Consider the following 13,866-nt stretch of genomic DNA (forward strand, 5'->3'; position numbering starts at 1 on the left):
TAAAACTAAGATCCTGATCCAGTTTCTCATAAGAACCTAAGAGCACCCCTGCTGCAGCAGACCAAAGGTACCTCTAGTAAGAATCCTGTTCTCTCTGTGGCCAACAAGATGTTTAAGGAAAGCCCAAAAGCAGCACATGAGAGCAGCAGTACTCTCCCCGTTTCTGTTCTCTATCAACTGGTATTCAGATGTATACTGCCACAAACAGTAGAGGCAGAACATAGACATCGTGACTAACAGCCACTGATAGTTAAATGACAAAGTAATGGAGGATAAGACTGTGTATTATGCGAAGTGGCACTATTATTTTTTTGGTCCTGAATCTTCCAACATTCCGTTTCATTGAATGTTAAGGGAGAAAAACTTCTCTCTATCCACTTTCTCCAGTCTACACATTTTTATTCTCCTCTATCATGACTTCCTCTACTTTCCATTTCCCCAAAACTAAAAAGTCCTGAATATCCCGGTTTCCAGAACTATCTTTTGAGCTGCAGTGACCAGAATTGTACACATTATTCCTGTAAGTGCAGCAGCAATTGTAGGAATCTGCAGGGATCTGCAGTAGTGCAATCCTGTGTGCGTTCTACTAAGATGTATGCCACACTGGGTTCAATGGTTAAGTTCAGCACTGCAGTTTAAAATGCACTGTACTAAAATCAAATTTAAGATGTTAATCAACTTTCACTGGCTGAAATGCAAGTAGTTCCATTTGTTGTCCCCACTTTCCCCTAAGCTCAATGCAAATAGTACATTGAAAATAATTTCAAATTCATTAATACAGCCAGTCTTGGCTTCATGCAAGATAAAAGGCAGAAAAACATGGAGGTTCCCAACCCCATTTGTCATGTTACACGAATACAGTGGCAGGCATTTATAGCAGGGAATCACCAGCTGGATTCTCCCCTACAAATGCCACTCCCTCATATTTTGCCAAGTCAGTCTCTATGTCTCTAATTCATCCCTGTAAATCTTTCCTTCCTGCCCATCACCTTAGTAAATGTTCGCTTGGACACATATTTGCAAAGGTAACATTCGTTCTGAAAACAAGTGCACAATACAGTCATTGCATTAAGCTAACACTTTAAATCTACCTTATGTAGAAGTGTAACTTCTAGATATGTAGTCACTTTGTTCAATACAGTATTAGGACAAACTATTAAAAATCTGTCTTACCTTCATTTATTTTGGATATATCTACACTTGAATTGTTAAGCTGCAATGTGGCTTGAAGAGCAGGTAGTAACTGTCGAAGGAGATTTGGGTCCTGAAGTAATGGAGGAATTGGGGATTGTGAGACAGGTGAAACAGGAACTGTTGAAGCCGATGAAGTTGGTGCAGAAGCTGGATTCAGCCCAGAAGCAGATGATGTGGAAGGAGTTGTGCACGAGTGGGATAGAGACTTGTCCATTGACATAGATTCTGAAGAAACAGAGATATTTATGTTTCTTCCCATCATAACCCATATTCTTTCACATACTCTAAATCCAGTAATAAATCAAACTTGCCAAAATTATACAAAATTTTGTGGCTAGTTTTAAATTTCTCCCATTATATAGGGTTTTTTTTAAAAAAAATGCATTACAGAACACTTGGATTTCCAAAGTGGTTAATGAGATAAAAACAATGCTACAAAGTAAAAGCAAAGGGTGATATTTGTGGCAGCCCACTCATGCAACAGCCATTCTACTTCTCAGCACATAGCAAATTCAATGGGTGTGTTGTGCTTGTGAAAGATGTCGTGCACACCCTAGGACATCTGCTAAACTTTGTGCACTGTCAGAAAAAAAATATCTATCAAACTCTCAAACATCCTGTGCTCAAACTATTAATATTTAACATAAAAATCTAATAATGCCTGTAGACAGTGTAACTGATACAGTTCCTGAATTTAGACCCAAAGCCTGTTTCTAATGTCTTTATATCACTCCTGAAAGGGCAAAGCACCACCAATGTTACCTGTAGGATTTGGTGGCACCCGCAAAACCTTAATGTATGGGTTTGTACAGTATTGTAAGCATACATAATTTGGATGGTATCAGCAAGGAACAGGACACACAGTTGTCAAACAGGTTCAAAATTAGAGTTTATTTGGTCAGGTATCCTGATGTTGGAGAATATCAGAGACTTCAGAATACACAAATGAAATTATGTACGTACAGGTGGAGGGGGGTAGGCCTAGACAAAAATCTCTCGTTCTCCCCCATTATTGGACATTGCTGGATCAGACCTTGTACTTACACAAGAGCACCAATCATATACATCCCACAGTATTCTAAAGTTTCAATGCCAGGTGTCAAGATCTCTTAACACAGTGGCTTCAGAGAGGCTGTGTAGGAATACTAATCACACAAATATGTCAAACAAGCTAGTTATACCACTTATGCTTTCCTGAAAAGGCTTGAAGCAATTTGATGTTTAAGCATACTTTTCAGATATAAGAAAATGAGTACATCACTGAAAATGTCATGTCAAAAAAAATAAAAACAGCAACACATGTCATTAGGTGACAACCAAATATATGACCTGGAGCTCTATGTCTTGTACAAGAATTTAAATTCATGGTTAATGTAAACCTCAACTCCTCTGCATAGGGCAAGCAGGCTACAGCTCTAAAGGTTGTGTATTCTAGTTATCTGACCTAACAACATGGAGAAGCCAAAAACATTTTTACCTGACAAACTTTTTCTCTCAGTTTTCTGTGAAGGGATGGAAGAGGTGGGTGTAGGCAGTTTTGATAAGGAAGATGCTCCATTTGCATCAAACGATTTCTTTGGCTGGTGGTCAGACTGTAGAGAAAATGGACTAGGTGGAACAGAACTTGGGGTAGTAGATGGGTGAACCACTGTTTTGATGGGATGCTGTACTGGGGTCGAACTACTGTGAGTCTCTGTTCTTGGCAGTCTGTAGTCTCTGTCGTTGTGTCTGCTTGTCTGAGACAAAATATTCTGTGGGAGCATATTAGCGGCATCACTGGAATGCTTCTCTTCCACTTTTGTTTATCATTCACAATGTTGCAATGAGAAACGGAAAAGACCAAATTAGAGCTCCAGTACTGACCAAGTAAATATATCTGCATTTACTGAACTTTAATCCTATTCTAGCTCCAATTGTGAAGAATGAACATTATTTCATAAAATACTCAATGCTGTGATGTACTTATCAAATTTAACTTTTCTAATATTCATATTATATCTACAAATGCCACACTACAAAGGTTTCAGTGCCTCAGTACCAAATTCCATTATTTGTTGTTGTTGTTAAATTTATTATCAGTAGGTCCGGGGTTTTTTTCACAAAATATAAAATTAAAAACAGTTAAAACAGATTCCAATCACAGGAATTGAGTGGGCCCCAGAAACACACTTCTTAGGTGTCAAAGGCACCGCCAAAACGGAAACGGCCAGCGACAAGAAACAAAGACCAGAAGTAAAGAATTAAATAGAAGTAAAACACTGAGCATAAAATAGCAAAAGATATTTAGCAAGGAGACATGGGTTGTTGTTTTTACCTGAGTGGAGGACAAATAAAAGGACAGAAACCAAACAGTAAAAAAATGGACAGACACCAAACAGTAACAAAGACAGGAAAAAGTATCCTACAACTAAAGAAAAGGAAGATTACTAAGTAACCAAGAATAACAAAGAAAGGAGTTAAAGAGGGCTCAGCTGACTAACAGCCAACAAAATAGTGAGAGCTCTGTCCTAGGCAGGAGGAAAAAACTGAGAAGCAGTCTACCTCACACAATTATGTGCTCCTGCCTGAGTCTTTTGCAAGAAGAACAGCCCAATCCAAACACTTCATAATAAATTTAAAAAGTTAAAACAGATTCCAATTACAGGAAACTCACATCTCAGGTGTCAAAAGGCTAGGGGAATGAGATGTATCTTCAACATTTGCAAAAAGGAACATAGTGAAGAAACCAAATGCAACTCTGTGGGGAGGAAAGAGGGGCAGCCACAAGGATTGCCCTCTCCCAGGCCCCCTCAGCTTCTGAGGGAGGTGGAACTACCATTTCTGGGGACAAGCTGCTAAAATATTCTTGAGAAGCAATGGCATTACTTCTTGCATCCAGTATTCCAGCATGAAATAATAAAAACTAATGACACATCTCTAAATTAATTACTCCAAGTTTGAAAACTCAGAAGCATTAGTATTCAAACCTACACAACATTGAAGTTGTAAAGGGACAACATTGAACTTGTAAAGGGACATAGGAGAATATTTTTAATATAAAAACAAAAGGTTTCATCTTCAGTATGCTTTAATACTGACATTACAATTGTGCTTGAAATTCATGAGAAAGGTGGAATGTGCAATATTTATAACAATTCCTAAACTGACCCATTTTTGAAATTAATAAATACACAAAGCAACCTTGATTCTCAATCCAAACAGAGAACTTTAGACATGCTGCTGAACTTGTCATTGAAGAAAAGGGGGAAAGCACCAGTTTATGGTGCTTTGTGCAAGGGCTGTGAGTACAATTCATGCTCATAAAATAAATCACAGGAACCATTTCAGTGTCTATGCAAGAATCAGGCACAAGTACATCAAGAAAACACATATAAAGTCTAGCATATCTGTAAAAATTGTTTTGATGTGAAATTACTGACAAAGCATAGAAAATGGATAGGCAGCTTTTTTTATTGTATTAAAACATACATACTTCCACTAGCAAACCCACTAGCAGCAGTTGCCTGCATCACCTCTCTCCTGTAATCTCTGTCTTTTGGGAAACTGTTGACAGATATTTTGCTTGCTTCTTTTTGTCTCTGCTCTCTGGAGAGGAAAAAGCAAACAGTTAAATCATATCAAGTGTACAACACTGCAGTTCACCTATTATATTAGTACTTACCTTTCAAGCCATTCTTTTGGTTTTTCCCACTGGGAAACTTCTGTTCGGCAGTTATAGTAGTACTTTTTGCCAGAAGAACTAATGTGCTCAGACCAGTCATCTGCAGAATCATAGGACTTGGGGGAGGGAGGGCAAAAGTGATGGAATCAGCTTAATATATTATACCCAAAAAACCCCACCCCTCTTTCCAGTTTGTCCTTTAACATATACTTTAATTTAGTAAGAGGAACCCTTGTGTTCATAGAGATTAAGGTCAGTGCAGACAATGCCAGCACTGGGTCATGTTTTTGTGCATGCCTTCCCACCTACCTTGGTTTAAATCTGATCATAATTACTTCTAGCTCAATCTGAGGGCAATCCAAATTCCGTTTCCAAACTGAGTTGAATAAATGTTGTGAAAAGGAATCTGGGATTGTCCAAATTTCTTTAAATTGGAATTGAACATTCAATCAGACAAATCAAGGGACAGAATGCACAATCCCATAGTCTATTCCCTAAACACACACCAATGTTACATCTGCAATGGGTAAAAATATTTCCAACAGTACACCTACATCTTCATTCATGGATGTTCTATTTGCCAGAGTTTTTAAACCTACTGCCGTAATAGACTTGAAGAAACAATGGGTTCAAAACAATATGCAAGAGAATAGCTTTCTGAAATGTGTATTTATCACTCAAATTACGTGCTATGAACTCAAATACTGAATGTGGAACACAGTCTGACCAGTCTTGCTCTAATAATTTGCATTAATTGAAAATTAGCCAGAGAAAGCACTGTCTGTGGGTAAAGTAAAACAAAGTTGCATGATTCACCATACTTACTGCATCTGATGTTTTACTTGGATTATTGCTAGGATTAGAAGAGTGTGAATTTGAGCTATGAAGAGCACTATGGTTATGAGAATTTTCTTGTGGAGAATAACTGGTCCCTAAAAAATAAAATTAAAAGTTTATATTAAATTTCAGATAAAAGTAAAAACGCTTACTATATCATGTAGCAGATGACAGACCAATATAAAATTATATTCCTGATATGTATTGATTTGTACAAGTGCTTCCTGTTCCCTTAAAAATTATACATGGCTCTGTTAGCTCAGCTAAATAGGATTAGCCTGTAAAGTTGCTATATAACCAATGAAAAGAAAGGATTTTACCTAAACAAGACTCAAACTTCTACAAGACACAAAGAGAAACTTACTGTTCAACCTATATCTATATTAAGGCATTTAAAATCCATTTAAGTCTGTTTTTCATACATAATAATATCTGAGACTACCTATTTACAGAGATTTCAAAGTAGGGCATTTTCACATGATCCAGAGTGCTGAAGTATATACATCATTATCCAAAAAACAGCAATTACTATAAAAGTAGGAAATGTGCATTTTTCTCACTCAAAATGGGAGCACCTAATTCAAAAGTAATCCTAGTACCACATTGACAGCTAAATTACAACAATCCATGAAATACTACTAGGCAACTTATTTGTACAAGAATCCTTCCAAATGAGAAAATACTATGTGTACTTCAAAATGGCCAGGCCATTTCTATTCTGAAACCTACAAGTTAGCATAAATGTAGGTCAACACATTCGCCACTAGAACAATCTAAAATCGGAGCATTATAAAATCTGGGAGTCAAATGTAGAATATTAAGTATGCCTTAAAGACCACCACTGCAATATAAGCTCAAAGACACACTCACAAATGCTGGGCTGTAAGAATTAGGGTGGATAAAAATGGTGTGTGTTGCTTTTTAAGTATATATACTAAGGGTGATATTCAGTTGTGTATCTGCCAATGTTACAGACTTCTGCTTGCACAACACAATTTTCCTTTTTTCTCTTCCCTCTGCAGCTAACCCTTGACACTATGCCTTGTTCAAACCTCTGGAGCAGGTGGGTGGGGGACTGCAGGCAGACAGTGCAGGCAGACAGAAGAGGAAGGGGTAGTCAGATTGCAGATGCCAACTCACATGGTGTTGGATTTCAGCCAATGTTTCTTTTAAATAAGTTAATATTAAATATCTAGATATAAGCACTACAGTTAATCTCTAAGCCAAATCAAGACCCTGTATTAGATACATTTGAGCCAAAGGACTTTTATGTAAAAGAACCAATTTGATCATTTCTCACATATGAATACTTAGGATTGTATTCAATTTAGTGCTAAGTAGTTTCATCAGCACAAAGCTGTCTGCTTGCACAGAAGAACTATCCCCCTTCTCGTACACCCCTTTAAATCTGTTCTAGATTCTCCCCAACCCCCCAGAGCAGATTCAGGGAAATGGTGGGGTGGTGGGGTGTGCATGGGGGGGGGGGGGAAGGGCGAAGTCTCATTGTGCTAGTGGCAATTCTTATGCTGATGGAGAAGTTGGTAGAATATTGCCCTTACACTGTACCAGCTCAACATAACCACCATCACCTTGTAAATATAAACTGCTCTAGTCTGCCAGTAATTATCAGTCACTGGTATTTCATTTTTGGTTGCTACTTTGCAACCAAAGGGTTGCAAAGCCAAGGCAAAGTGAAATATAAAGGAGCATAACTAGAAAGAAAATAAAAATAAATCTGATGTACTTAATCAATTGTCATGGCTGCAAGTCATAGGAGAGACTTGTACAGCAATATTTTGAACTATATGGGGGTTGTTGTTTTTTTGTTTTTGTTTTTTTAAAAAAACGAAGTCTGTAAGATGTATAACATGAAATAAATAGATGAAAGGCCTGGTTGTAAGAAAATACCATATCTTCCCGTGTATAAGAAGCCCCCATGTATAAGACAACCCCTATTTTTTTGAACCCAAAATTAAGAAATCAATATTTTAACTTCAAACAGAGCAACTTCGCTTTTTTTATTAAATATTCAAAGCACCAATATATTTACTGCACCCAAACATGTTAAGCTTTTTTGGGGAGAATGACGGTCTTATACACAGATAAATACAGTAACTATTGTTAGTTGTAAAATAAAACACCATTAAGTTTTAAGAAATATATGCCGTATCAGTGGGAACTCCAACTTTTTCTCTTGCTGATTTAAATCATTATTTAATTTACATCAATTCACCCTGGTAGAATTCAAGCACTTATCTATAGATTTGAATTAGACTTGGATTTGGGAAAACCTCTGCTCATATTAGCAAAATGCAAGTTTCATTTGCTAGCATATAAAGATGATAATGTGTCACGCACTCACTGAATCAAAAGGATATCAAATTTGCTCTTGATGTGAAAAGTTCAAGTTTGATACATACTTTTAACAAACATTTTATGAATAAATTTATAAATAAATATATAATAGGAATGTGAAACTCTAGGGTTGGGGAAGAGGAAAAACAGGGCAATTCCACCCTGTAATTTAATTCTGGGTTTCTCAAAGCAGTTTATATTGACCTCCTGGGGTAAATGGGACAATAGAGGATGTGAATAAAGACCATGGGGTCGTAAAGGGCAATAAGAACATAACAACCTGCTGGATCAGGGAAACTGTCCATGTAGTCCAGCATCCTGTTCTCACAGTGGCCAAGCAGATGCTTGTGGGAAGCATGCAAGCAGGACCTGAGTCTAACAGCACTCTTAGGGGTGTAACATACCCTACATGGTACAGAGCATGGTACAGAGCAAAAAAATAGAAACTATTAAGCTCAGAAATAAACAGCATGTACAGAATGGAATGGTTTCATCATTATTTTCACTTGTTCTATTTCCCTTTCTTATATTTGATATTCCTAGTAATAGTGATGGATAACTAATAAAAGTTGAATACATGCTGTTATTCCTTTAGTTTATTTCCTTTACATTCCTAGTATGTAAAGTGTGGGTTGATGGCAACTTTAAAAGTTCAACACGGAGACAATGAACTCAGAAGTTCAGAAACCCTGATTTAAATCAATGTAAGAAAGGCTCCACTGGACAAAACAGGAGAAAAAGAGGCAACAGTCCAGAAGCTCTTCAACAGGAAAGTCTTTCTACAGGAAGCTTGCCTATTAACAGGTTCACTCCACCAGTCTCTACTTTTGCTAAAATACAACATATGGATTTAAGAAGCTCACAATACTAAGATGAAGTAATCAAGGCATGAAGACCCAGAAAACAGGCTGGACACTGTGAATTCCAGATTTCATTTACCAAGCACATTCCTTAATATTGAGGAAAATATTAAGAGAATACCAAGTCGCTATCTGATATGGTACAATAGAAAACACTCTGTGCTCTCCGCAAGCAACAAACATAATCCCCGCCCCCCTTGGTGTACACACCTGATACAGTCAAGCCCATTCGCTAACAGGAGTGAGTTTTCTCATTCCTTCTTAGGATTTCAGCATAATATATAATTAAAAGGTGTATTACACATACAATACAGAGAATTAAGCCCTATACCAAGCTATGATTTCACGGTTTTAAAATTGAATTTAAAATTGTTCGAACTCACCCCGGAACCTGATGATGAAGGGCAGGTAATAAATTGAATTATTATTGTTATTATTATTATTCCAGGAGTTCCTTTAGCCAGGGAACTGAAACTCTGGTAAAAAGAGAGGTGATTATGCCACTGAAATGGATAAGACAGAAGCCTCATGAAAGTTGGGATAAAAACAAGCTCATCTTTAATTTTTACTTAGCAAGGTAACTGCAAGGCCGTTCTTTAGGGAAACCCTTCAAACTCCTCAATAATTCACAATGTAAATTTATTCATTCACCTATTTTGGACTGCAGCTATTCAGAAGAGCAAACTGGGACTCTGTCTTGCTACACTTAAAAAATGCTTCCAAATATAAATATCACAGAGGCATGAAAAGAAACCTTGCATCCTCATGAAAACTCATGAGGCAATTCAAATTTGACGGGCGCTCTCTAGAGGAACCAACAGGTTCTTTTGCTGTTGCGTTTGGAAACATCCCAGTGGCTTTTGAGGCCCTGGAAGATAGCCAGTCATTGCTCTAATACGGATCCTAAATCTCTAGTGCCTTCATACAAAAAAAGAGCAAGAAACTCTTCATCTAGAAGACTATACAATCTTTCTGCCCAAAGTGCTCTTAACCCTGTCTGTTCTGACAGGGAAAACATCTAACACTCTCCATAGCAACTGAAGGGCAGTGAGCTGGCAGTTATCCTCTAGTGCAGAGGTTTTCAACCTTTTTGAGTCCACGGCTCCTTTGACCAACTATATTCTTTCTGCGGCACCCCTGCGGGACTCAGGTGCCCAGTTATGTCACCCCTTGCCTTCAGAGCTAGCAGCCTCTCACCCTTTTTAGAACACCCTCCTAGTGGAGTATTCCCTCAGCCTCTGCTCCTCTTCCCTCTCCTTGGGAGTCCTCCAGGTAGCTGGTCTCTGAGCTGCCCCGCCCCTGCCCCAAAGAAAGATGTCTCCTCACATTGCCCCACAGAGGCCTGGGACTTGTCTGTCCGCTTGCTTGCTTACTCCTGACAACCAGCCCCTGAGGCACCATTTGCCTGAGACAGGGCTGCTGCAACAAACAGCTGTGCAAGCCTTTGGAAGGCAGAGACGCAAGAGCGCATGGGAGGGAGGGAGGGACAGGCTAGTGTTGGCCGTGGCACCCCTGACCATCATTCAAGGCACCCCAGGGTGCCATGGCACCCTGGCTGAAAACCACTGCTCTAGTGTGACAATGATTGAGGGAACCCGTTATAATCTCTCAAGACAGCAGGAACACACCAGATAGCACCAATCTCACAGTGTCTATGCTACAGAACTCAGTTGCCTCACTCTAGACCATGGGTAGGCAAACTAAGGCCCAGGGGCCAGATTCAGCCCAATCGCCTTCTAAATCCGCCCTGGGAACGGTCCAGGAACCAACATGTTTTACATGAGTAGAACGTGTCCTTTTATTTAAAATGCATCTCTGGGTTATTTGTGGAGCCTGCCTGGTGTTTTCACATGAGTAGAATGTGTCCTTTTATTTAAAATACATCTCTGGGTTATTTGTGGGGCATAGGGATTTGTTCATGCTTTTTAAAATAGATAGATAGATAGATAGATAGTCCGGCCCCCCACAAGGTCTGAGTGGACTGACCCCCTGCTGAAAAAGGTTGCTGACCCCTGATCTAGACCCCTGAAATTTTAGGTTTGCAAAGTGAAAAAGGTGGGGGTCTTATGCATCACACCAGATTGATTGATGCAATGTCACCCAAACCCTGATTAACACCCATTTCATCCAGCTATTGGATTCTGGGTAAAAGGATTAACAATAGCCATCAAGGCAGGAACAATGGCTGGTCTAGAACAGAAATCTCATTTGCATATACCACTGGACACACCTTCTGTAAAGGTGCAGACATAACTAGCTTCTGGAAAAGAAATAACTCCTCTTTTAAGCTTTATTTTAGGAAGCCAAACACCTCCATGATGTAGATGCAGCAGACTTCACACCTAAGACTGAGAACCAGGAGTGTCATAGCCTTACAAAATGAGAGTATGCAATATTTTACCTGAAAACTGTCTATTTCTTTCTTTATTCGAAACCATCAACTTCCAGCATTTTTAATGTTGTACTGAGCTGCAAAGCCCCCGATTGTCTAGGGGCAAACTGTCCAGTATTGCACATACTGGAAAACATTGTGCATTTGCAAGACTAGGACAAAATAGCAATGCCTAAGAAGCAACAGAATTCCAAGAAAAGCATTTTAAAGCAGCAAACCATAGATTAAGATCCATTATGAAGCAAATATAAGCCCGGTTTGCATAAAATGCTAAACCATGGTTCAGCATGAACCTCCACAAACCAAGGGGAAACGATCAGGTCCATGGACTTCTCTGCTCCTTCTGCAGGGTCAGGAAGTCTTCTGCAGAGCTTAGTTTCACTTTCAAAGAATCTTGGCTTTAGATCAAGTATGAGCTAAGCACCACAGTTTACATCAATATGTCCTCTATCCGAGAATTTTAGGGCAGGATACACCAATCTTGTAATAAAGCCAACAATGAACCAGGAGTTGATAAAATAAATAATATTAACATACAATTAACAGTCAATACAAATTAATCAGTGAGATTAACAATTACTAAAGCTTAAGCAAATAACCAAGTTTAACCTGGTGCCAAAATGAAAACAAGACTAATGCAAGTCAAATATAAGTGAAACAGACTTTCTACAAGCAGGGTGCCACAAGAGAAGGCTCTCTCCCACATCACACTATGTGCAACACACAAAGATGGGATGCTAACAAGGGTCAGAAGCTCTCCATCAACGCTTCCAGGGTGCTTCTTCAGGTATAAAGGCCCCAAGTCATTTATGGTTTTGTAGCTCATTGCCAGAACACTGGTAATCACTGTTAGCTGAAAGCCACATTCCTAAATTCATATGTAACACAAAACCAAATTTCTTTGAAAGTGAATCAAAACTTAACAGAAGACCTACCTTCCAGCCATATGAAAGGACGAGAAGAGCAAGCCAGCCCAAGCTATCACATACATAAGCTGTGATTATTTTTATTAGCTACAAAGCAGCATGTTCAAATAGGAAAAGGAAATTGTTCCTCTTCGTACACTGAAATATATTTCAAGCAAACCTCTTTCTGGTTCTGAATTATCTTTAATCTGCACGTACAGTATTCAAATTATTGTTAGAAAATAAATCCAGTATCACTCCCCTATCACAGCCTTAGCTGCAAGAGATTTATTGGTGCCAATAAAATGGGTAAGGACTACTATCATATATAATAATTAAGCTGAATGTCTGTATTATGTTTCTGTGGCCTTAAAAGGTACAACAGTATTAATTCTAACCAATGTAAATGGTTGGATGAGGGAGGAAGTGATGTTTTCTAATACTATCACATCTTAAACTATGTAAAGCAGACGTGGAGAACTTTTGACCCTTAAGATGTTATGGAACTACAATTCCCTTCAGCCCCAACCCCTGAACATGCTTGTTGTGGCAGATGGGGGTTGGAGTCCAACATTTGGAGGGCTACAGATTAGCCACCCCTGGTGTAAAGAGCAACTGGATCTTTTAGAGTTTAGACTTCCCAAATAGTATCAAACTTCATCACTAACAACTCAAATAACTAATGTTGAAAACGTTTTGCTTAATTTAAACTTTCAACCACAGATGCTATACAGTGGTACCTCTGGTTATGAATTTAATTCGTTCCAGAGGTCTGTTCTTAACCTGAAACTGTTCTTAACATGATGCACACTTTCACTAATGGGGCCTCCCGCTGCCGCTGCACGACTTCTGCTCGCATCCCGGGGCAAAGTTCGCAACCAGGAGCATCTACTTCCAGGTTAGCAGAGCTCGTTACCTGAAGCATTCATAAGGAGGATGGTAGGTAACCCTAGGTTCCACTGTAATAAAATGTCAGTCATTTTAAGTGCAATATTTCTTTTTCTTTCAACAGTAAAGATCTGAATAAAGGCTTCTTCAAATAGTTAAATGTGTTCTGAAGCATCTTCATATGAAGACACAATGCACAGCAGAACACTGTGCATAAGTAAACCCAACTGTGTTGCACAAGCTTACTTGTAAGTGTGCAGATGATTGCAGTCTTAAATTACTTTAAGCTGATTTCTATAAACACTTCTATAGGTTTAATATTGCAATCCCATAAAATATCAGAACACTTAAATGATAAAACCTGGAAAATCATTAAAAATAGTACAGAAGTAAAAAGGTAAATGTGCCTGCTTTTGTACAGAAGGTATATAAAGAGTTTTATGAAACATAGCAACCACTAGATAAAAGTCTAGAGAGCACAACGTTGTATTAACTAGCTTGGTTCCCACTGATGCCAAGAAAAAGACACAAGAGTTAGCAGAAGCCTTTGGTGAGGCTTCTAGGCCAGAGCCAAGTCAGGTGATCTGTTCAAGCCACATTTTCAAGACTACCAGTTTTTCTTTATTATTTGTAAGCATGTCTAAACAGACTAGTATTTTTTAAATGTTAAGGTATCGTGTTCAAAAACAGAAGTTATAAAAATGAATTTTAGGTAGGTAGCTTTTATATTTCTTCTCCAATAATTACTGGAAATGCTGAATATTAAACCTGCTA

General features: G+C 38.5%; 1 protein-coding gene across 4 annotated transcripts in view; it reads right to left on the reverse strand.

Moving 5' to 3' along the window:
- The window catches only part of WAC (WW domain containing adaptor with coiled-coil), a 45,873-nt gene that overhangs the window by 13,582 nt on the left and 18,425 nt on the right, over positions 1-13,866 (reverse strand). For all 4 annotated transcript variants that reach the window (XR_008333025.1, XM_053410594.1, XM_053410593.1 and 1 more), the window contains exons 4-8: positions 5,681-5,787; positions 4,856-4,971; positions 4,667-4,779; positions 2,672-2,989; positions 1,174-1,419 (exon numbers count right to left, since the gene is read on the reverse strand). Coding sequence is in view for 3 of the 4 variants with exons in the window: in XM_053410594.1 (XP_053266569.1) it covers positions 1,174-1,419; positions 2,672-2,989; positions 4,667-4,779; positions 4,856-4,971; positions 5,681-5,787 (900 nt within the window). In the remaining variant the exon portion in view is untranslated. The remainder of the gene's footprint in view (positions 1-1,173; positions 1,420-2,671; positions 2,990-4,666; positions 4,780-4,855; positions 4,972-5,680; positions 5,788-13,866) is intronic.

The sequence above is a fragment of the Podarcis raffonei genome, chromosome 12, assembly GCF_027172205.1.
Source record: "Podarcis raffonei isolate rPodRaf1 chromosome 12, rPodRaf1.pri, whole genome shotgun sequence".
Taxonomy (NCBI): domain Eukaryota; kingdom Metazoa; phylum Chordata; class Lepidosauria; order Squamata; family Lacertidae; genus Podarcis; species Podarcis raffonei.